Source organism: Salvelinus alpinus, chromosome 11, assembly GCF_045679555.1.
Source record: "Salvelinus alpinus chromosome 11, SLU_Salpinus.1, whole genome shotgun sequence".
Taxonomy (NCBI): domain Eukaryota; kingdom Metazoa; phylum Chordata; class Actinopteri; order Salmoniformes; family Salmonidae; genus Salvelinus; species Salvelinus alpinus.
In genome coordinates this window covers 51419449-51443194 of record NC_092096.1, presented here as the reverse complement: position 1 = coordinate 51443194, position 23746 = coordinate 51419449, and the positions used below count along the sequence as shown (strand labels likewise).

At 45.8% G+C, this 23746-nt stretch overlaps 1 protein-coding gene across 1 annotated transcript in view; it reads left to right on the top strand.

The window, feature by feature from the left end:
* arhgef40 (Rho guanine nucleotide exchange factor (GEF) 40) overlaps positions 1 to 20572 on the top strand; it is a 41998-nt gene extending 21426 nt beyond the window's left edge. Inside the window, exons 11-28 of the mRNA XM_071333426.1 lie at positions 7487 to 7603; positions 8814 to 8912; positions 9169 to 9320; positions 9779 to 9917; positions 10163 to 10282; positions 10512 to 10703; positions 11689 to 11874; positions 12152 to 12460; positions 12889 to 13301; positions 13602 to 13851; positions 14006 to 14095; positions 14764 to 14970; positions 15941 to 16120; positions 16431 to 16611; positions 16937 to 17050; positions 17509 to 17591; positions 17714 to 17760; positions 18035 to 20572. Coding sequence (XP_071189527.1) covers positions 7487 to 7603; positions 8814 to 8912; positions 9169 to 9320; positions 9779 to 9917; positions 10163 to 10282; positions 10512 to 10703; positions 11689 to 11874; positions 12152 to 12460; positions 12889 to 13301; positions 13602 to 13851; positions 14006 to 14095; positions 14764 to 14970; positions 15941 to 16120; positions 16431 to 16611; positions 16937 to 17050; positions 17509 to 17591; positions 17714 to 17740 — 2859 coding nt within the window. The 3' untranslated portion in view covers positions 17741 to 17760; positions 18035 to 20572. The remainder of the gene's footprint in view (positions 1 to 7486; positions 7604 to 8813; positions 8913 to 9168; positions 9321 to 9778; positions 9918 to 10162; positions 10283 to 10511; positions 10704 to 11688; positions 11875 to 12151; positions 12461 to 12888; positions 13302 to 13601; positions 13852 to 14005; positions 14096 to 14763; positions 14971 to 15940; positions 16121 to 16430; positions 16612 to 16936; positions 17051 to 17508; positions 17592 to 17713; positions 17761 to 18034) is intronic.
* The last annotated feature ends 3174 nt before the right edge of the window (positions 20573 to 23746 follow it).

Below are 23746 nucleotides of genomic sequence, written 5' to 3'. Positions count from 1 at the left end.
TGTCTTGATATTCTAGTTAGAAACCGTATTGACATACAGTAGCAATGCTCCAAGAAACACACCTGCACCAGAAGTACACACATAGAATAGGGAACCTTAGTGATGGACCGCCTCGATTCGGGTCTTATGTAGCAACATTTGAATTATATATTTTTTTTTTACATTGGATAAAAGTAGAGACTGCAGTTGCGGAACAATTGGAAAGTAATTCTGCTTTGAAAGTTGATCAAATTGCAACCCCACTTCTGAGAAAATGGCCCTTGAATGTTTTGGCACACCTACTGGAGAGCTTGTCTTTGTCTACACCCATTCAGCATCGTTCACACCATCTTAAGCCTTAATTCTTAAAGAGATGGGTGGGGCTAAGTTATTTGGCACATGCACAGGATACAGAAGGTGTAAACGGTACACTGAAATGGTTACTTGCATAGTAGTATTTTCAAAAACAGAAAGTGTCCAGATAAAAATATTTTATAACTATTAGATGATGCTTACCCGACACACTTGTCTAAATTGATGGGTCATGTGAAGGAAATGCTATAACCCCCCCCCAGCCACATCTAGCTGAGTGGATGGGAAACTTTTGTCTAGACATGTACACATTTTCATACAGTAGATGGACGTATTCACCCCCAGACACACCTGGCTAATGTGATGGGTCGTGTAATAATCCGGCCGAAGTGGAGTCTCTTTTTTTTAGACATGTAGCTAGCTAGGTAGCTAGCTAGCTAAACAATGAACCGGTATAATCCAAACTCATACTTTTACCAATACAAACATTGTCATAGCTGTAGTATGAATCTGCAGGTAGCTAAAGCTTACAAACTAGGTTCAATGTTACAGTAGCTTGTTAACATTGGGCTCTAACTAGCAATGAAAATGGGTTTCTGATTCAAATAATATTACTACACAGATCATACACGTAACGTTAGCTAGCGAGCCAGCAAGCTAACGTTTGCTAGCTAATTAACAGTATGCTTTAACTTGCGAGAAAAACACATTTTTGACAAAATTAGAAACTTATCTGAAAATGTAGCTAGACTCTTACCCATATACATGGATGAACGCTTCACAGCAGACTGGAACCATTTAACTCTGTTTTGTTTGTTGCTACATCTTGTTTGGCCAGCGTTGTGTCAAGTCACTCCGGGTCACACTGACCGTGGAATGTGCAGAAAGTAGCCCATCACTTTTTCCAAATGATCTGTCGATAGCGCCTGCTAAATTCAGGCCAATAAAAAAATAAAATAGGCTCGTAATTTAACAATTTTATTCGTATTTATGGATGGAATACAAGTTTGATATTAAGGCACATGAAAGTTTACATATTCCTGAACAAATTTCTGTTGATGTTTACGTTCAAATGCCTCTCTGTGAAGTAGTGATGTGCGACATATGTCTAGTTTCCTGAAATGAGTCACATTTGTACAAACTGGAAGCTATTTCGTCAGCGCCCAAAAAACTGAGGGTGTAATCATAATGATACATAACAAACTCAAAATCATCATCCTTAGTAAAGGCAAAGACCAAGAAGACAGAATCACTTTCCTTAACTGTATCCATAATGGAAAGAAAATTGCCTTTATTAATCTGTATGCTCCAGAATCATATGATCCTACGTTTTTTGATTCTCTGAACAGCATATTGATCGAATTAACTGAATTCCAACTTGTTATTGGGTCAGACATGAATGCCATTCTGGACATGCGGGATAAATCTAATAAGACCAACTACAATCCACAGGCAGTACAACATACAGTATACTCTCTGTGTCACGCCCTGACCTGAGATATCACTGTTTTCTTTATATTTTGGTTAGGTCAGGGTGTGACTAGGGTGGGTACGTTAGTTTTTGGATTGTCTAGTTTTTTTTGTATGTCTAGGGTTTTTGTAGGTCTAGGTGATTTGTATGTCTATGGTGGCCTGATATGGTTCCCAATCAGAGGCAGCTGTATATCGTTGTCTCTGATTGGGGATCATATTTAGGTAGCCATTTTCCCTTTGGTGTTCGTGGGTTCTTGTTCTATGTTTAGTTGCCTGTCTGCACTACCCATATAGCTTCACGGTTCGTTTTGTTATTTTGTTAGTTTGTTCAGTGTTCATTCGTTAAAATAAATAAGAATGTACGCATACCACGCAGCACCTTGGTCCGATTCATACAACGAACGTGAAACTCTGATTACAACCTCATTGATGCCTGGCGAGCTCTAAACCCTAAAGCAAAAGAGTACACTTTCTATTCAAATAGGCACAAAACATTCTTCCAAATCGATTTTGTACTATTATCTACTCCTCTATCAGACCTTTATTTTCAATTTTCACTGAAAATGACATACCCAAATCTAACTGCCTGTAGCTCAGGACCTGAAGCAAGGATATGCATATTATTGATACCATTTGAAGGGAAACACGTTGAAGTTTGTGGAAATGTGAAATTAATGTAGGCGAATATAACACATCAGATCTGGTAAAAGATTATACAAACAACAAAAAAAAGTGTTTATTTATTTTTTGTTCCATCATCTTTGAAAGAGAAAGGAGAAAGGCCATAATATAATATTGCAGTTTAGGCGCAATTTAGATTTTGGCCAATAGATGGCAGCAGTGTATGTGCAAAGTTTCAGACGGATCCAGTGAAGCATTGCAAAACGTCCGGAATTTTGTATCAAGTCTGCCCAAATGTGCCCGAATTGGTCAATTGATACATTTTCAAGTACATAACTATAGAGAACATACATTTTTTATTACCATATAATTTTTGTATGTTTACACACTCCCAGGAAGGTCATACATGATGGAAAGTTAGCTTTAACATTATTTACCTTCAGCAGTGAATGTATCAAACCATTTGCCGTAATAAAAGTTTTGTTGTTGTAACGACTCTCCTCCTCCTCTTCATCCGAAGAGGAGGAGCAGGGATTAAACCAAGGTGCAGCGGGTTGTGAATACATATAGATTTATTTGCTGACGAAAGACGAACACAAAAACTTATACTTGCATAAACTACAAAACAACAAACGACGTTAAACAGACCTGAACTGGTGAACATAAAAAAACAATGCACTCATGAACAGGAAAGAACGAACGAGAGACGAGACAGTACCGTGTGGTGCAATAAACACAGACACAGCGACAACCACCCACGACAAACAATGTGAAACAACCTCCCTATGTATGTCTCTCAATCAGAGGAAAACGAAAACACCTGCCTCTGATTGAGAGCCATACAAGGTCAATTAAACCTGACACTTAACATAGAACAAACACAGACTGCCCACCCATCTCACGTCCTGACCCACTAAACACAACAATACAAAAGGAAAACAAGGTCAGGAACGTGACAGAACCCCCCCCTTAAGGTGCGAACTCCGGACGCACCATAAAAAAAAGTCTAGGGGAGGGTCTGGGTGGGCATCTGTCCGCGGCGGCGGCTCTGGCGCAGGACGTGGATCCCATCCCACCATAATAAATCCCCGCTTCTGTGGCCTCCTCAAGGTGGCGACCCTCGCCACCGACCTTGGACTGGGAACCCTAGACATGGGTCCCGCTGGATTTAGGGGCAGCCCCGGACTGAGGGACGGCAGCTCCGGACTGAGGGACAACACCGGACTGGCTGGCGGATCCTGGCTGGCTGGCTCTGGCGGATCCTGGCTAGCTGGCTCTGGCTGGTCCTGGCTGGACGGCTCTGGCTGGTCCTGGCTGGCGGAAGGCTCTGGCTGGTCCTGGCTGGCGGAAGGCTCTGGCTGGTCCTGGCTGGCGGAAGGCTCTGGCTGGCGGAAGGCTCTGGCTGGTCCTGGCTGGCGGAAGGCTCTGGCTGATCCGGTCTGGCGGAAGGCTCTGGCTGATCCGGTCTGGCGGAAGGCTCTAGCTGATCCGGTCTGGCGGAAGGCTCTGGCTGATCCGGTCTGGCGGAAGGTTCTGGCTGATCCGGTCTGGCGGAAGGCTCTGGCTGATCCGGTCTGGCGGAAGGCTCTAGCGGCTCCTGTCTGGCGGACGGCTCTGTAGGCTCTTGGCAGACGGGCGGCTTTGCAGGCTAATGGCAGACGGGCGGCTTTGCAGGCTCATGACAGACGGGCAGCTTTGCAGGCTCATGACAGACGGGCAGTTCAGGCGCCGTTGGGCAGACGGACAGTTCAGGCGCCATTGGGCAGACTGGCAGTTCAGGCGCCGCTGGGCAGACTGGCAGTTCAGGCGCCGCTGGGCAGACGGGCAGTTCAGGCGCCGCTGGGCAGACGGGCAGTTCAGGCGCCGCTGGGCAGACGGGCAGTTCAGGCGCCGCTGGGCAGACGGGCAGTTCAGGCGCCGCTGGGCAGACGGGCAGTTCAGGCACCGCTGGGCAGACGGGCAGTTCAGGCACCGCTGGGCAGACGGGCAGTTCAGGCGCCGCTGGGCAGACGGGCACACCTGTAGGGAGGAGACGGAGAGACAGCCTGGTGCGTGGGGCTGCCACAGGACCCACCAGGCTGGAGAGACCTACAGGAGGCTTGATGTTACGAGGCACCTGAAGGACCGGGCTGTGGGGGAGTACTGGAGCTCTGGTGCGCAGCCTTGGCACCACTCCCCCAGGCTGGAATACTACACCAGCCCGTACCCTCCAGAGTGCAGGCACAGGTTGAACCGGGCTGTGGATGAGCACTGGAGATCTAGTGCCTACTACGCGCACTTCTCTCTTAGGCTCCACTACCACATTTGCCCGGTACGAGCGGAGCGTAGGCATAGGACGCACTGCACCCTCCCAGCGCTCTGGAGACACAGCACGCAGAGCCGGCGCAGGATACCCTGGACCGAAACTGCGTACCGGAGACCAGACGCGCTGAGCAGGCACAATACGCCCCGTCTGGATGCCCACACTCACATGACACTTTCGGGGGGCTGCTCTATAGCGCACCGGGCTATGGGCACGCACTGGCGACACCGTGCGCTTAACCGCATAACACGGTGCCTGACCAGTGACGCGATGCTTATAATAAGCACGAGGAGTGCGCTCAGGTCTGCTACCTGGCTTAGCCACACTCCTCTCTAGCCCCCCCCCAAAAAAAATTCTGGGGTTGCCTCTCGTACCTGTCCCGCTGCCGTGCTGCCTCCTCATATCGCCGCCGCTCAGCTTTCGCTTCCTCCAGCTCAGCTTTGGGGCGGCGATACTCCCCAGCCTGTGCCCAGGGTCCTTCTCCGTTCAACTCGTCCTCCCAAGTCCACAAGTCCTGGGATTTCTGCGGTTGCTGTCCTTTTCCCCGCTGCTTGGTTCTGGTAATTTGGTGGGTGGTTCTGTAACGACTCTCCTCCTCCTCTTCATCCGAAGAGGAGGAGCAGGGATTAAACCAAGGTGCAGCGGGTTGTGAATACATATAGATTTATTTGCTGACGAAAGACGAACACAAAAACTTATACTTGCATAAACTACAAAACAACAAACGACGTTAAACAGACCTGAACTGGTGAACATAAAAAAACAATGCACTCATGAACAGGAAAGAACGAACGAGAGACGAGACAGTACCGTGTGGTGCAATAAACACAGACACAGCGACAACCACCCACGACAAACAATGTGAAACAACCTCCCTATGTATGTCTCTCAATCAGAGGAAAACGAAAACACCTGCCTCTGATTGAGAGCCATACAAGGTCAATTAAACCTGACACTTAACATAGAACAAACACAGACTGCCCACCCATCTCACGTCCTGACCCACTAAACACAACAATACAAAAGGAAAACAAGGTCAGGAACGTGACAGTTGTTGTGAACTCTCCTCAAACATTATCATGGTATTTTTTCAGTGTAATAGCTACTGTAAATTGGACAGTGCAGTTAGATTAACAAGAATTTAAGCTTTCTGCCCATGTAAGACATGTCTATGTCCTGGGAAACTTTCTTGTTTCTAATCACATTAGCACATGTTAGCGCAACCGTCCCGGTGGAGGGACACCGATCCCGTAGAGGTTTTAATCAAGAAAATAGAAATACGACATATGAGCCTGATCATCATGCTTATTACTGCCAGATACACATTTCAGAATCTCCTAAAAGAGACACAAGATGGCGCTTTAATGTTTGCTTACTACAAAATCCTACTTTCTGTGAACAATTTGAAATGGAATTGAATTCATTTATAATGATTAACAAAAATTCCGTCGATGATCCTCAGATTCTATGGGATGCCATTAAAGGTTTTATTAAAAACAATGCAAATGCATTTGCATCTGGGCAGAATAAATCACATTTAAAGAATATATCAGAATTGGAAAAGCTGTTATCAACGTTAGAGCGTTCTCAACAAACACTTTTTTTTCAGAACAGGGTAGCAACTACTCTCTTCCAAGTTAAAATGTAACTAAATATATTGATAAGACAGAGAGGAGAGTTTGCCATCCATGGAGTTAGACTCAACCATTACTTCCATGGTAATCGACCCATGGTAATCGACCCACACAAGCCAGTTTGAGTCCTTTTTTAAAGATATAACTCCTGAGATCTATTACAATTTTTGTAACCAATTAGATCCACTGTTACATGAAATGATTAACAAAGCTGTTCACTAAGGTTCATTTGTAAATATGGCACTAATTTCGAATTTTCAAAAAAAACAAAAAGGTCACCCAGTGCTCTCACTACCACTCTCCTCCATCTTTGATAAACACAGATATTAAACTGTTTTAGAAAATGATGTCGTCCCGTCTCGAAACGTACATACCCAAATTGGTACATCTGGACCAAAGAGGAGTTTGTTAAAAAAAGATTATTCTCACATAACCTCCGTCGTCTATTACATATCTTACATGCTTTATCAGAGACCAAAGCTCCTTGGGAAGTTCTATCTCTCGAGGGGATAAGTGGTGGAGGAGGTGGGGGGCAGATGGGTAGATAGAGGTATGGGGGGGTGGGGACTAAACCAGACTGTGTTGCTAGGCGGGGTGGGAAGGGGTAGATGCGGGGGGTTGGACGGAGACATGTTGGGCAGGGGGGGATGGGATGGGGAGTTGGAGGTGTAGGCCCACCTCTTTTTGTTTCTCTTTTCTTTACATACCAATTTTAGAATTACAAAATCTTGTGTGATCAATGGAATCATTTCTCTGCATGTATTTCTTTTTTTCTTTTCTTGAGTGGCAGCCTACAGGTACATATGGTGTAAACTGTGTAAATTGATGTGAATATTGTAGCTGTAACCCCCCCCAACAACAACAAAAATGACCACGCATTTTTTTTTTAAAAGCACCAAAAAAAATGAAGTACTAATATTTATTGAATTGTACCTTTTTCAAACCACTGCCGACCCAAACTTGACTGGCTCAAATATTTTCTTTTCACATTGTCCTTTTCATCACAGTTCCAGCAACTATGGTCAATGCGTAACCAGACCAGCTCAGTACAGCTTGATTTGGCTTGGCTCAGTTTGGCTCAGTAGTGTGAACAGCCTTCTAGATTCTGACCACTTTATCACTTCCTTCCCAGAATCTGATGTTCTTTTCTCTGTGTCCTGTGTAGGTGCACACGGTTCGAGGGACAGGGGTCCTTCAGCAGTATATAGACAGGCAGCAGCTGCCCCTGGAGATGGACGGAGACTACAAACACTGCCACTCTGACTGGCTGGCCTTCAGACTGGTGAGAGATGGCGGGAGGGAGGGAGGAAGGAATGGAGTTAAGGTAGAGGAAGGAGAGAGAGATGGAATGAGACTACAAACACTGCTGCTCTCATTGGCTGGCCTTCAGACTGGTGAGAGGGGGGAGTGAGAGAGAGAGGATGAGATGGGGAGGGAGGGGAAGGGATGGATGGAGGGAGGGAGGGAGAGAGAGGGGAAGAGGGGAGAGGGAAGGCAGGGAAAGAGAGAGAGAAAAGTATGTTCCCAGCATGTCTAGCACTCAGAATGTCAAATTTGGCGCTTTGAATGTCAAGACTTATAGTCATAAAGTGCAGCCTATTCTTTCTCAAATCAATTCAGATTCCACATGCAGCTAAATCAATACGCCGCTATTGGCATTTTGAAAATGAGACTGGACTGATTTGTCTATTCACACATATTTCAAATTGAATAGGCTGCACTTTATGACTATAAGTCTTGGCATTCTATGCTAAACTTGACATTCTGAGTGCTAGACGCACGTGCGCACACACACCATGGCATTTGACTTGAATGAAAAAGTTAACTCACAAACAATGTCATTTCTTTAAATATTTACGATTTCTGTTCTGTGGATATTAAAGGTGTAATATGCAGAAATCGCTCCACCATTTCCTGGTTGCTAAAATTCGAATAGTTCGCCTATTTCAGTTTACGTGACAAAACAATCCATGTATAGTGTAGGGAATCATTGTACCATCTAAACCGCTGTGAAATATATTTTCAATAACCCAAAATATTGTAATTGCAGTTGTTTGAAGCTGGTGTACAAAACCGAAAGTAAAAGACGCATAAAACGGGAAGCATTAAAATAGCACACATAGAACAGATCTACCGCTTCTTAGACCTGCTTTCAATGAGAATGACAGATCTATAACTCACATTTCTATGTGATTTTGTCGGGTCGCTCAAAAAGTTACATATTGCAGCTTTAAAGTTATGAAATCAGCAGTATCAATGGTGACGTTTTCACCATCAAGCCCTTCTATGTCATGTGCAATATGAGCTAATATTCCTGTGTCCCAAATGGCACCATATTCCCTATGTAGGGCACTACTATTGACCAGAACTCTATGGGTCCTTGTCAAAAGTAGTGCTCTGGTCCATAGTAGTGCACTATGTAGGGAATAGGGTGCCATTTAAACTGTAGACTAAACTATACTACGTTTCTCCTGTCCCGTTTCTGCTGTTAGAGTGTGGAGAGTCTAACTGAGTGTTGTGAGAGCGCACTCTCTCTGTTGGAGGATGCACTGCAGTCTATGGACACAGCACCACTACCAGACTGTATCAAGGTAGGATACATGTATTACTGTATCACCACATCTATGTTGTTTAACATGGTACCAACACAAGTCAGTGAGGTGTTATGGGGTGAAACACTAGAGGTAATAATTGAGGAACTGAATTGAACTTTTGAGTAAACTTGAGGAACTTTTGAAAGAAATGGAAGAACTTTTGAGTAAGTGTAACATACTTTCTGTGTGTGAACCATCTGGCTATACAACACAACACAAGGTTAACCTCAGTGTTTTTTTTACTCTTTTCCAGACTGTTCCTCTAAGTGTGGAAAAACACAGACAGCTGATGACGAGCATCCTAGTCGACCAACGGCTGACTGAGCTGCAGCGGAGGGGTGGGGCCTGGCTGGCAGGGCTGGCCAATGGCACATCAGGACTGGCAAAGCGGTCCCCAGACTGCAGGTACCACCATCTACCCTGTCCCATCAGTGTGTCCAAATGATGATGCAGTTCAAATAGATTATCCTGTCATAGATATAACGTATGAGAAATGTTTTTAAAAGCGTTTCCTATTGTAATACTTCTCAATCTGCTATCTGTTATTAAAGGGATACTTCAGGATTTTAGCAATGATGCCCTGTATCTACTTCCCCAGAGTCAGATTAACTCGTGGATGCCAGTTTTAGGTCTCTGTGTCCAGTATGAATTAAGTTAGAGGTATATTTGCAAGCCAATGCTAACTAGTGTTAGCACAATAGATGGGTATCTATTGTTTTGGGCGAATCCTAACTTACACATTTTCACTTAGTCATGCATTGACGTCAATGGGAGACTAAGTGAATATTCGACTGAAGTGGAAGTTAGGATTCACCCCTATATTATCATATTCTATATGACCTTTGAACTCTTTGCGCCTTCAGAGCTGCTCTGGCTGCGACCTCTAACCTCTATGACAGCGTGGATGATTCCCTCCACCGCCTCGTCCAGGTGTCCAATCAGAGGGGCAGTGACCTGGAAGCCCTCGGACGATTGGCTGCCATGGTGGACAAGCTGGAAAAAGTAGGAGAGAGAGGGAAGCACAGAAAGAACGCTCACATTATAATAGTACAGTCTGGAGCGGCAGTTAAATAGTTATCTCTTTGAAAAGGTTGTTTGGAGAAAACAGACTGTTACAATTTGATACTAATGGTATTTCAAATGTCTATTATTTTGTCGCCCGTTCTACTTTTACTCACCCTCCCACCCCCTTGTCTCCCCATCCCTCCCTCCCTCCTCTGCCATCCCTCTCGACCTCTCTCTATCAGTGTGAGAGGGAGATAGAGCAGATCCAGGATCATTTGGAAGACTACAGGGAGCCTCCCATCTCTCTCAGCAGACTCTCCCTCAAACAGCAGAAGTTCAAGACTTTCAGAGAGTCGGCCAACGTGAGTGTGTGCGCGTGTGTGTGTGTGTGCCATGTGTGAGTTTGTGTGCATGTGCACGTGTTTCTGTATAATATACTGTATATGTTGCTCATCTGTATATTTTATGTGTGTGTGTGTGTGTGTGTGTGTGTGTGTGTGTGTGTGTGTGTGTGTGTGTGTGTGTGTGTGTGTGTGTGTGTGTGTGTGTGTGTGTGTGTGTGTGTGTGTGTGTGTGTGCGGGTGTGCATAGGAGCTGCACACTGAGACCCTGGTGGTCCTTGGAGATCTGGAGAGCTGGTCTGAGCTGGACTGGGGGGGGCTGATAGAGGTGCAGGTCAGGGTACCCCCGGTCAGAGAGAGACTCAGAGACATGTCTCACTGTCTGTCTGACTGCTGGACAACACTGGACAACACACAGAGACTACTGTCCACACTGACCGAGGTAAACACACAGAGACTACTGTCCACACTGACCGGGGTAAGCACACAGAGACTACTGTCCACACTGACCAAGATAAACACACAGAGACTACTGTCCACACTGAACGGGGTAAGCACACAGAGACTACTGTCCACACTGACCGGGGTAAGCACACAGAGACTACTGTCCACACTGACCAAGGTAAACACACAGAGACTACTGTCCACACTGACCGGGGTAAGCACACAGAGACTACTGTCCACACTGACCAAGATAAACACACAGAGACTACTGTCCACACTGAACGGGGTAAACACACAGAGACTACTGTCCACACTGACCGGGGTAAGCACACAGAGACTACTGTCCACACTGACCAAGGTAAGCTCACAGAGACTACTGTCCACACTGACCAAGGTAAACACACAGAGACTACTGTCCACACTGACCGGGGTAAGCACACAGAGACTACTGTCCACACTGACCAAGGTAAACACACAGAGACTACTGTCCACACTGACCAAGGTAAACACACAGAGACTACTGTCCACACTGACCGGGGTAAACACACAGAGACTACTGTCCATACTGACTGGGGTAAACACACATAATACTGGCCAGAACGGAGCAAATGGAATGGCATCAAACACCTGGAAACCATGTGTTTGAGGTATTTGATACCATTCCACTGATTCCGCTCCAGTTATTACCATGAGCCCGTTCTCCCCAATTAAGGTGCCACCAACCTTCTGTGACATGTACATACATACATTATACAGTACACACACGTACATGACGCCTACTGTAGACACAGACACAAGCATGACACGCTGTCACGGCACACATGACACACACACACACATACTGAAATAACCACAATTCAAACAAGCATACAGTAACAGCAACAAACACGGTTATGACACTGTCAACTAACCCTTGTTTCTTTTTTTATACCCTCCCCGTCTCTCCTCTCCCGACCTTTCTCTACCTCTCTCCACCCCTCCAGGCCAACCAGTGGTGCGACGTCATCTCCTCCACCTCACCCTCCCCCTCCACCCCCCTCTCCTCCCTCCCTCCCATTCCGCCATCTCGTTTTCAGGACGCCCGTGCCTTAGCCTTGGAGCTGGGTGGTGGAGCTCTCCTGGACCTGTGGTCTCAGACCCTTGAGAGATACCAACGCACTGTGGCCCAGGTCAGTCATTCAGTCGCTCGATGTATCTATTTATTTATCTGTCTATCTACCTACGGTATCTATCTATCTATCTATCTATCTATCTATATATCTATATATCTATCTACAGTATAAATCTATCTACAGTGTCTGTCTGTCTGTCTGTCTGTCTGTCTGTCTGTCTGTCTGTCTGTCTGTCTGTCTGTCTGTCTGTCTGTCTGTCTGTCTGTCTGTCTGTCTGTCTGTCTACAGTATCTCTCTCTTAACAATGCCCACTGTTTCTGCTACTGTTCCTCAGGTCAAACCCAGGCTGCTGCAGCAGGCAGAGCGAGGGCAGAACCAGGGCCAGGCCCGTCCCAAGACCCCCTCCACCTCCAGTCTGTGGGACCTGATGGGGCCCGAGGGAGAGGGAGACTGGGGTGTGGGGGCCGGGGGAGGGGAGGGAGGCCTCCAGTCCTGGGGGTCCCTGGCTTCACTGTTTCGCCCACAGACCTGCTCCACGCTGAAGATAGGAGAGGAGAAAGGGAATAAGAAGGAGGGAACAGGAGGAGGAGGAGCGGGAGGAGGAAAGTTTCTGCAGAATCTGCTGTATCCGGCAAAGAAGAGCGTAAGTGTGTGTGTGTGTGTGTGTGTGTGTGTGTGTGTGTGTGTGTGTGTGTGTGTGTGTGTGTGTGTGTGTGTGTGTGTGTGTGTGTGTGTGTGTGTGTGTGTGTGTGTGTGTGTGTGTGTGTGTGTTGGCTGTAAATACTGCATGTATTTATGTGTGTGTGTTTTAGATTATAATGGATTGCATAACATCTCCAGTGTGTTAGCGATCACCTGCTGGGTGTCGACGAACAGTGACGATTCAGCATGTAGAATTGTCCGGAAACAGAAAATGACGGCCGAAATTCTGGTCAGAGGCCACCCGCTGCTTTTAGCCGTTCGTATTCACTGTCCCTCTTCTCTTACATTGTACGATCCTAGATCCATCACCTCCCTCTTCCTCTCTTCTCTCTCTCTCTCTCTCTCTCTCCCTCTCCTCTCTTCCCCCAGCCCACAGAAGCCCCTTTGCCCCCCAAACCCCCCAGGAAGCGTCACCCCAGCTTCGACCTCCAGGCACTGCTGGCCCCCCGTCGGGGCCCTGCCACCGCCAGGCCCGTAGAGCCTCCTGTGGGTGCAGCCAGCCGTAACTCCCCCCTCACCTGGCTGGGACGCCGGGCCCTCACAGACCCTGTTATCGCCGCCGGGATGGCAGCCGCCGTCCCCGGATGGAGAGAGGGAGGAGGAGGAGGGATTGGGGGAGGAGGAGGAGGGGTGCAGGGGGGATCAGGGGTGCTCATCAGAGGTGTAGAGGTGAGCAGCAAGGAAGTGGTAGACTACACCGGGACGCCAAGACAACACGTGCTGCTGAGCCGAGCGGAGAGGGAGACGGGAGGGGAGAGGCAGGGCACCACCACCGCACAGAGGTAGTGTGTGTGTGTGTGTGTGTGTGTGTGTGTGTGTGTGTGTGTGTGTGTGTGTGTGTGTGTGTGTGTGTGTGTGTGTGTGTGTGTGTGTGTGTGTGTGTGTGTGTGTGTGTGTGTGTGTGTGTGTGTGTGTGTGTGAGAGAGAGAAATGCAGCTTTCTCTTCCTCTTACCCTCCTTTCTGACTTACCTCTTCCCTCTCTAACTTTCTCTCTTACTTCCTCCCTCTCTCTTTCTGGTTCTCCCTACCCCTTTCTTCTATCTCTTCATTCCCTCTCACTCTCCCTCCTCTCTCCTTACAGTAAACTGTACCTATTGTGGTGCAGGATGCTGAGTTCAGAGAGGCAGTACGTGGCTGTATTAAAGGGGGTGGAAGAGACCTACTTGCCCCTCCTGGAGGGTCCAGACACCCCCTCCTCCCTCAGGGGGAAAGCAGATCTCCTGTTCCCCAAATGGGCCAGCCTCAGCTCCTTCCACTCACAGAACCTCCTCCCAGCCATGGAGGGAGCTCTACTGCAGAGTCTGCTGCAACAGGACCTCTTCAGTAAATACGTGAGTGGGTCGATCATAGAGTTGGAGAGAGGGCTGTTTTAGCATGGGCAGTGCCATCAAGGGTACTGTAGAAGTAGATTAAAAAAAAAAAAATTAAATGAAGTACTTTACTTTCTCTCTCTCCATACCAAACCCCTCTCTCACACACAAATAGAGAGAGGAGTTTCTCCAGTACTCTCACTACATCAGGACTAAACCAGAATTGGACTCCCCGTTGGTTACTCAAGCTGCGGACTTCTTTAAGGTAAGAGACTGTCTCGTACCGAGGTTTTTTAAAATTTAAAACAGAGTCAGTGGAGGCTGGTGTGGGGAGAACGTCTCATAGTAATGACTGGGATGGAATGAGTGGAATGTTTGATACTGTTCCATTCAAGCCCATCCTCCGATTTAAAGTACCACCAGCCACCACGGAACAGCGTCACATTCACTAGCTTAAGCCCATTACAACAACAGTATTATATAGTATGGACAATTAAAACAGCATTGTATACACGGAAGCCGATTATAAGTGTAACGTATACTCAAGTAACTCATTAGGGTTGGATTACACTAAAACCAATCAACGGTCTTTCAGCATACAACAATAAACACAGTCTGATACACGCATAGGGCATAATCTGATCACAGCTTTAGACTGAGAAAACTTTAAAAGAAAAACATCACATAGATGGTTTTAGTAGAGATCTGAGGGTTTAATATTTACTGTAGTTTGGAGCTGTGTCAAATGCTGGAGGTGCAGTATTTAAAACGGCCACCGGGTGACAGTAGAAGATAAAATATTTCTAAGTACTGTGTCATGAAAATGATGAAGGTACTAACAATGATGATGATGATGGTGACCATACTGTAGATGGCAATGATGCTGAGGTCCTCTCCTTTCTCTCCCCCCTTCCCACCCTCTTCCCTCCCCAGCTCAGACTCCCGGCCACCCCTCCTCTCTCCCCCCTGTCGTTCCCCCATTGTCTCCAGGCCCCTACACTGAGACTTGAACAGTACTGCGATGCCTTGGAAGAGCTGGGAGGGCTAAACCCTGCCTCCGACTCCTCCCTCTCCGTCCTCAGACACGTCCAGCGTCACGGCGAGGACCTCCGGGCCAGCGACCTAATCGTCGGGTGTCCGGTGAGAACGCCAGACTTAAAACTAAATTCTCAGCTCTGGGCGGAAGCTAATTTAGAATAGATAAATCCCCACACTGGTATAATGATCCCAAAGTGTTGGACAAGGTTTCAACCTTAAATTGGGCATGCGTCCCAAATGGCACCCGTTTGACCAGAGCCCATAGTGCACTTCTTTTAAGCAGGGCCCATGGGGCTCTGGTCAACAGTAGTGCACTGTGAAGGGAATATAATGCAACTTGGGACTTCGTCGGGACAAACAGTTCACTAAGTACACCTGCAATCATTCACTTGAAGAACTCAATTTGTCCAGAACCACAGATCTAGAATCAGCTTTCCCTACCTCAGCTCTAACCATAGCCATTTGCGGGGTTAAGCCAAAACTGACCGTAGATCAGCACCTCGATGCAACTTGTTTCATCCTATTCCTATTTTTATAAGCCAATCCTACTCCTGTTTTCTGCTTCCTGTCCTGTAGTTCTGTTGCTTCTATGACACAGTTCTATCAATCACCATGGTGACACATACTCATACACACATATTCATACACGACACACATACATGCATGCACACATACACACAGCGAGCGAGAGAGAAACGCACGCAAACACACACATACACAAACACACACTCACTGTCAGTCTGACTGATGACATAATGCTTTGCTGAGTCACCTACAGAGTGGATTAAATAGCTAGGTTAAACCCTCCCACATAGCTACTAGAACACACCCACAAACACACACAGGCAAAAACACATGACACACACACACACATGCGTACACACACAAAAAGCTCTCTGAAAGTTAGCTAAATAACAGAACAGGGAGTGGTGGAGGAGTTAGGTTTGACGCATAGCTCGGGTTACATGAACCTCACATCACTGGATGGTTAAAAATAGCTTGTTTCAAAAGCTTCTCTTGAACAACACGAAGCGGTTTGGTGGGCGGTAAACTGTGTGTGTGTGTGTGTTAGGTCCCAGTGGCGGAGCGCGGAGAGTTGGTGCGTCAGGGGGAGCTGTTGGTGTGTGGGGGGACCAGGAGGAAGAAGACAGGGGTGAGGAGTGTGTTCCTCTATCAGCACCTCATCATCTTCACCAAGCAGAAGAGTCCCGGCTCAGGACGCACCGCCTACAGCTTCAAACACAGCATCAAGGTAACGGACACGCGCAATGACAACACGCGCACACTCATACACAAGTGCACACACAGACGCGCGTAAATACACCAGTATGCGCAACCATGCATACACAGGCGCGCGCCCGCAAACACACACATATGGCCTCGATCAGACGAGATACCCACAGAAGAATTAGACATGAAAAACCGTCATTACCAGAAAAGCGGAGATATGAGACGAAGGTGCAATACCACATGAATCCACTATGTGTACGGTTCCTACCTCTATTCTCTCCACATCTCTCTTTCTCTTTCTCCCCCTCCCCTCCCCCCTCCCTCTCTGTCAGACGGGTGAGATGGGTCTGACCCAGAGTGTGGGTGAGGAGGGGGTGAGGTTCGAGGTGTGGGTGCGTCAGGCCCCTCGTATCCGGGACTGCCTGACCCTGCAGTGTCAGAGTGGAGAGGGGAGGGCAGCCTGGACACACGACATCGCTCAGCTCCTCTGGACTCACGCTATACACAACACAGGTACAGTATGATCCCTGACATTTGACTCTGACCCACAGAACTAGAATACGATTTTAGTTCTGTGCTCTGAACTCTCACCTCTCACCCCAGCCATATACAACACAAGTTCCAAACTATTGTAGCGACCTTAACCCCATTCACCTAGTGACCTTGTCAAGAGGTTCGGATAAGGTGTTAGGTTGAGTCCTTGTCGGGGCCACCGCTCAAATTCACTAGTGTAAGATATTGCATCATGAATTGGACATGTAATGGAATTCTCTCTCTCTCTATGTCTCTCTCTCTGTCTCTCTCTCGGTCTCTCTCTCTTTCTCTCTTTCTTTCTCAGAGTTGTGTCTGAAAGAGACAATGTGTATTGGTGTGTCTAGTAAGATACTGCTAGACGTCACAGGAGCACCGGTAACATCTGAACTCGACTCTATCTACAATCTGAATGACAGAGGTGCTCGCGCGTGCACACACACACACACACACATACACACACACACACACACACACACACACACACACACACACACACACACACACACACACACACACACACACACACACACACACACACACACACACACACACACTGTCAGAAACCACCCATATATTATAAACACCCTGTGTGTAATACATATACTGTCCACCAGATGTCTCCCTGTGAATAATGGTATTTCACAGTGAGGACTCATGCTCTATATCTGCGGTGTTGCAATGTTAATTTCATTACAAACGCTTTATTGGCAGGCGACTGACCTCCACTCTCTTTTTCTCACACTCCTTTCCCCCTCTCTCATATCTCTCTCTCATATCTCTCTCTCATATCTCTCTCTCTCTCTCTCTCTCTCTCTCTCTCTCTCTCTGTCTCTCTCTCTCATCTCTCTCTCTCTCTCTCTCTCTCTCTCTCTGTAGTCCACAGTAGCTGTTCAGACTCTTCCTCTGTTGGCAGTCAGAAGGAGGGGGGGTCCCCAGCCTCTGGGAGGGGAAAAACACAGGTGAGTGACACAGACACGCACACACACGTACACACACACATGCACAAATAAACAATCAAATACACACACACACAGACACACATTCACACTGTGCCTCAAGTGAGAGATGTTTGTCTCCACAGAACCAGTCTCCTTCCACTGCGGTGTAATCTTCATCTCAACAACAAACGTGAGTGATCTTATCTTGCACACTTACTGTAATCTCTCTCCATTTCCTCTACCACTCTCTTTCTCTCCCTTTCCTTGTCTGCCCTGTCAACCCACAATCTCTCCTTTTAAACGTCGAAATCAGTCAAATGCTTTGACCCATTTTTCTCCTGAACGACGGAAGACACACCTGTGTCAGAAACCACAGGTTAACCCTTTATGGTTCGTATCAAACACCTCAACCTTCGTCTGCCTTTCTCCGCTCACTCTCCTCCCTTCCCTCCCTCCCTGTCCAGAAACTGGATTCTGGACTCTGGACCTAATAAAGACCAAAACAACATCTCTATGCAAGCCACTGGACGGGTCAAACTGGACAAGAAGTAAAGGACCAAAGAGAAAAGGGCATACAGGAAACAAAGAGACATTACGGCTCTAACTAACCCAGGACCTAGCATCAGCAGAGCCTGCTGTTGGTGGCCATGTTGGATCGGCCGGACCCGGTTGCTCGCCGAGTCATTGATACCGTGGACACTCCAACCACACAGTAGAGCCATTGTCCTCCTTCAGCGGCTCCCCACTAGGCCAAACCACTCTGCCTGAACCACTGACTGGCGGCCATGGCCTTCGTGCTTCCACTATCTCCTAAAACATACAGGAACATTATAGGAAATATAGCTTTATACTGACTTTATTGGACATTATTCAAATGTAGCCTTTTACAATGCTGTTTAAACAGTGCCGTTTTTTGGGGATGTTAGTACTGTAGTAGTAGTATAGATTCTGTCTGTGTGGCCGTATATGTGGTATGGTATAGGCTAGGTGTGATTGTGATCTATGCAAATGAGTACATGCGGGCCTGCATGTACGAGTGCACGCATCACACAGAGTGTGGAACACACGCATACACTCTGCAGACAGTCTTATTGTGCTATAGACAGTAGAGTACTGTTCCGACACTGTGGCCATCTTACAGCTTAGTACAGCAGCTATAGACCAACCAGTGGGCAGATATCAACCAACGACAGGCATGGTGCCCTACTCTCAGTAGGTCTTGCCTGGAAGTAAAGAGTAGAATAAATAATAACATGGAAAGGAAATGTCCACATCTTATTATAACCAAACTATTAATCTAAGCACTCAGAACCAAATAAGCTGTTAAAGAGAGAATACCAAAGTCTGTATTTTGAAGTGGTTTGTTAGTGATGATGTAAAAGCAAGTGAGAATCTGGGCCAAATGCTTACAGTGTGTCCAATTGTTATTGTTGAGGGTTTAAGGAAAAGTGGTATTAAGTCTTATTCAGACGTAAGTCTTATGGTAACCGTATAACTTGTTTTGGGGCCTTATAGCCCTGCTCTGTATAAAGATACAGTAGCTATTGGACTCGATGTAGTATTCTCGATTGGTCTTTTCAATGACTATTTAATTGAATGATTTTGTGATGAATCTTTTTCATATAAGCCATAATGTTATAATCACCAAGTGTACAAATGTTTTATTTGCTAGCATAAGTTAATGCAATATGAAGTTAGTTAGGTATAGTGTGTAAAATGAGTCATTTGTTTATGTCTGAGTAATGTGCTTATAGCTTTTAATACGTTTTTTCAAAATGAAGGAAAGTATTCCATGAAATGGAGATGTCTGTTATCTGCCGTATTATCTTGTTATGAATTGAAAGATTTTTTTTTTTTGAATGCAGTATGCACTATTAGCTTACGCCTCCAAATGTGATACATTACAGTAATAATGATACATCATTTGATGGGTGCTTATATTTGTCCTATTTAACACATGCATAGGTGTGTATTAATATGCATGTGTGATTTGGAAATGAAATTGTTTGCATATCCCGACTCTCCCTGAGACCTCAGAGAGTGGGGTCACAGCCGGGGTTGGCCATTATCAACAGCGACCCTGGAGCAATTAGGGTTAAGTGCCTTGCTCAAGGGCACATTGTCATATTTTTCACCTTGTCGGCTCGGGGATTCAAACTAACCAACCTTTCAGTTACTGGCCCATCACCCTTACCGCTAGGAACCTGCCGTCCTAATACAATACAATGCAATACTGTAAGATACAATCAAATACATGAGGGTTGAGTTAATTTACAACTACAAATATAAGTATTATTAAGTATAAAAGTTGTGTTTCTAAGCTAGTCAATTTTGGGAGCAAACTGAATTTAAATTGTGTTATTGTATAATATAAAGGTCGCTAACAGATAGCCTATATGTCAGCTATGTAACTAGGTTAGTCTGCCTGATATACACAGATAGCAGCAACCCTTGTCTCATCAGATTTCATGGGTGTCATAGCAACTCCATATCCAAATTAAAAAGTGCAAATGGATATTGAACCCATTGAATCAATATCTAATTTGTCTGATTAGGAGGTATGCAGTACTCATACAACAGTACTAGCTTGGTGCTGCAGAATATATTGCATTATATTGGGAGCTATTGTTTTCACCAGGAGAGAAGTCTTATAATAGGTCTTTAGAATAATGAACACCTTTTAACCATCTAGCTGTAGATTTTCATATTCAAAACGTCTTTTTATTACGCTTTGACATGATCCGTAGTTTTACATGTAAATACACGTTTTTTTTCCCCCAAGTGTTTTTTAAGTGTCATCTTACCTATGCAGTTTATGCCGAAAATATACTGATGTTTACAGTTTCGAAATAAATGCTTGTTCTGTTTTTGTTGAATGTCTGCATGCTACATGGTTACAATGTACTTGATACGCGTTATACTTCAATTGTACTTCAACTGTACTTAGATCATTTGTACCTTTCTTATTGAAATAAAACTGGACGGAAGCCATTGAAACTCAATAACCTCTTAGTGGTATCGCTTTGGATACAGAGGATGTTACCATGTCGGTCCCACTTTGCATCCCAAGTGACTTAAACCAATGTATTTACATAGAAGTAGGATAATCAGGTGCAGTGTAGTTACAGACAGTGTAGCACATTCTTACGTAATACTTACTGCTAGTAGCGATACTTACTGACGGGTTTGCAGTTCGTGTACCTGCACATTGATCATTGCACAGACATTCACTAATAGCGTGTGTGTACCGCAACTGTGTTCCCCTAGATCAGCATCAGTTAAACTCCAGCAAACCACCAACAAAACCTAGGATGACTAGATGACTATGCGGAGAGGGTCAAATACTCCACAGAGAAAGAAGAAAGGAGTGAGTGAGTGAGTGAGTGAGTGAGTGAGTGAGTGAGTGAGTGAGTGAGTGAGTGAGTTTATTTTTATTTATTTATTTTATTTTACCGTTATTTTACCAGGTAAGTTGACTGAGAACACGTTCTCATTTGCAGCAACAACCTGGGGAATAGTTACAGGGGAGAGGAGGGGGATGAATGAGCCAATTGTAAACTGGGGATTATTAGGTGACCGTGATGGTTGAGGGCCAGATTGGGAATTTAGCCAGGACACCGGGGTTAACACCCCTACTCTTACGATAAGTGCCATGGGATCTTTAATGACCTCAGAGAGTCAGGACACCCGTTTAACGTCCCATCCGAAAGACGGACCAACCAGTGGGTGAGTGAGTGAGTGAGTGAGTGAGTGAGTGAGTGAGTGAGTGAGTGAGTGAGTGAAAGAGAGGAATGAGGGATGAAAAGTGGGGAGGTGGGGAGAGAGGAGTGAAACAGGAAGGGGCTGACCCTCTGAGAGAAAGGGGGGAGCGAGAGAGGACAGGAGGAGAGGGAAAGAAGACAGGCAGACAGAGAGGCACAGAGAGGGGAGACGACGTGCACGAGACGATGTGCATGGCCGGAGAAGAAAGAATGAAGGAGACGGAGGAATAGAGAGGGGGCTTATAGAAAAAGGCTGCGAATAGGGGGAGACACAAAGAACCAGGGTGGTATTGCAGTATATCCAGGCAGGCAGAAAAAAAGTAGAGAGAATTAGAGAAGTTTTTATTTTTGCAAGGGGAATGGGGCGAGAGACAGAGAGAGAGAGTAAGTGAGAATGTGGCAGAGGGGGAGAGTAGGGCAGAGAGCGAGATAACTGCGAGGGCAAAGAGAGACAGAGAGCAGCAGTGAAAGAGAGTCAGAGAGAGGGAAAGAGAGAGAGCGGGGCAGAGAGAGAAAGTGAGAGAGAGAGAGAGAGGTAAAGGGGGGATGTTGACAAAGCAGGGAGAGACTCTAGTTGAACAAAGAGAACGTGGAGAGAATGAGCCGGGTGCAACATCAAAGGGATTTTTTGTGTCTGGTTACCGGGACAACAGACATTTGCATGCGATTAGCTTTTTACATCATATTAAGATGGGGGTGAGGGGGAGAGCCAAGGGCAGGGAGCAATAGATCATACAGCGGAGTGAGAGAATGAGTCGGTGTTGCGAAAAGAGAGAGAGGGAGAGGAAAGAAATAAGGGAAGTGAGAGAGAGAGGGAGAGACGGGGGGCAGACAGGTGACAGAGAGAGAGAGAGGGGGGCAGAGAGGCGACAGAGAGAGAGAGAGAGAGAGACATTGGTCATCTCCTGTGGATCAACTGACTTATGGGCTGCCGACAGAGATTTCAGTTGTTAAGCCAGTATGTATGATTTATGCCATCAACATGGGTTGCGTCTCAAATGGCACCATTTTGTCTATGTGCTGCATAGGGAAGAGTTGGAACTGGCTCAAAACAGTAGCACACCTTGCCCTTAATTGCACATACAGAATTAACGTCAACAACATGCATGCCAGTCTTTCCTGGTTGAGGGTCGACGAGAGATGAGCTGCTTCTCTTCTAGTTTTGATGAGAAATAAATAAACAAATTGCAGATTGTCTCCATAATCAAATAACATTCAGCTCAGACACCCATTCATACCTCACAAGACATGCCACCAGGGGTCTCTTCATAGTACCCACGTCCAAAACGAATTCACGGCAACGCACTGTATTATACAGAGCCATGATCGCGTGGAACTCCCTTCCATCTCCAATTACTCGAGCAAAGCAGAATTACCTCGAAAAAAACAGATTAAACAACATCTCATGGAATGGCGGGTACCATGAGAGGACACACACACAAACACACTAACACACAGACTCACACTAACAGGCACGTTGTTTTTGTATTGTTTGTAGTATATCTTTGCCTTTTAAATGTGTGTGATTTTCCTTGTCTATCAGTGTACCCGTGTTTTGTTACTTGTCATGTTTTGTGTTTTAATGTGGACCTCAGGAAGAGTAGCTGCTGCCTCTGCAAAAGCTAATGAGGATTCAAATAAACAAATAACGAACAGTGCACTACTTTTGACCAGGTTCCATAGAGATCTGGTCAAAAGTAGTGCACTACATAGGGTGCCATTTTGGGCACAGCCTGGAGAGATACAGTATCTGTTAAAAGACATTTCAGCACTGATAAACATCGCTGCCAGAGAGAGTCAATACTGAACTGGACTGTGTACTGTGAATAGATGAATGGACACAACATTGACCCAAACAATGCACTGAGATAGGAGAGAGTGCTATACTATAAACCTGTATACTGCATACTGTGATATAATACTGCATACTGTAATACTGTAGCTAATACTGTAATACTTTAGCTAATTAGATAGATAGATAGATAGATAGATAGATAGATAGATAGATAGATAGATAGATAGATAGATAGATAGATAGATAGATAGATAGATAGATAGATAGATAGATAGATAGATAGATAGATAGATAGATAGATAGATAGATAGATAGATAGATAATAATAATGCCCACAAAATGAGGTGGAAACTGAGCTGCACTTCCTAACCTCCTGCCCAATGTATGACCATATTAGAGAGACATATTTCCCTCAGATTACACAGATCCACAAAGAATTTGAAAACAAATCCAATTTTGATAAACTCCCATATCTACTCGGAGAAATTCCACAGTGTGCCATAACAGCAGCAAGATTTGTGACCTGTTGCCACAAGAAAAGGGCAACCAGTGAAGAACAAACACCATTGTAAATACAACCCATATTTATGCTTATTTATTTTAACTTGTGTGCTTTAACC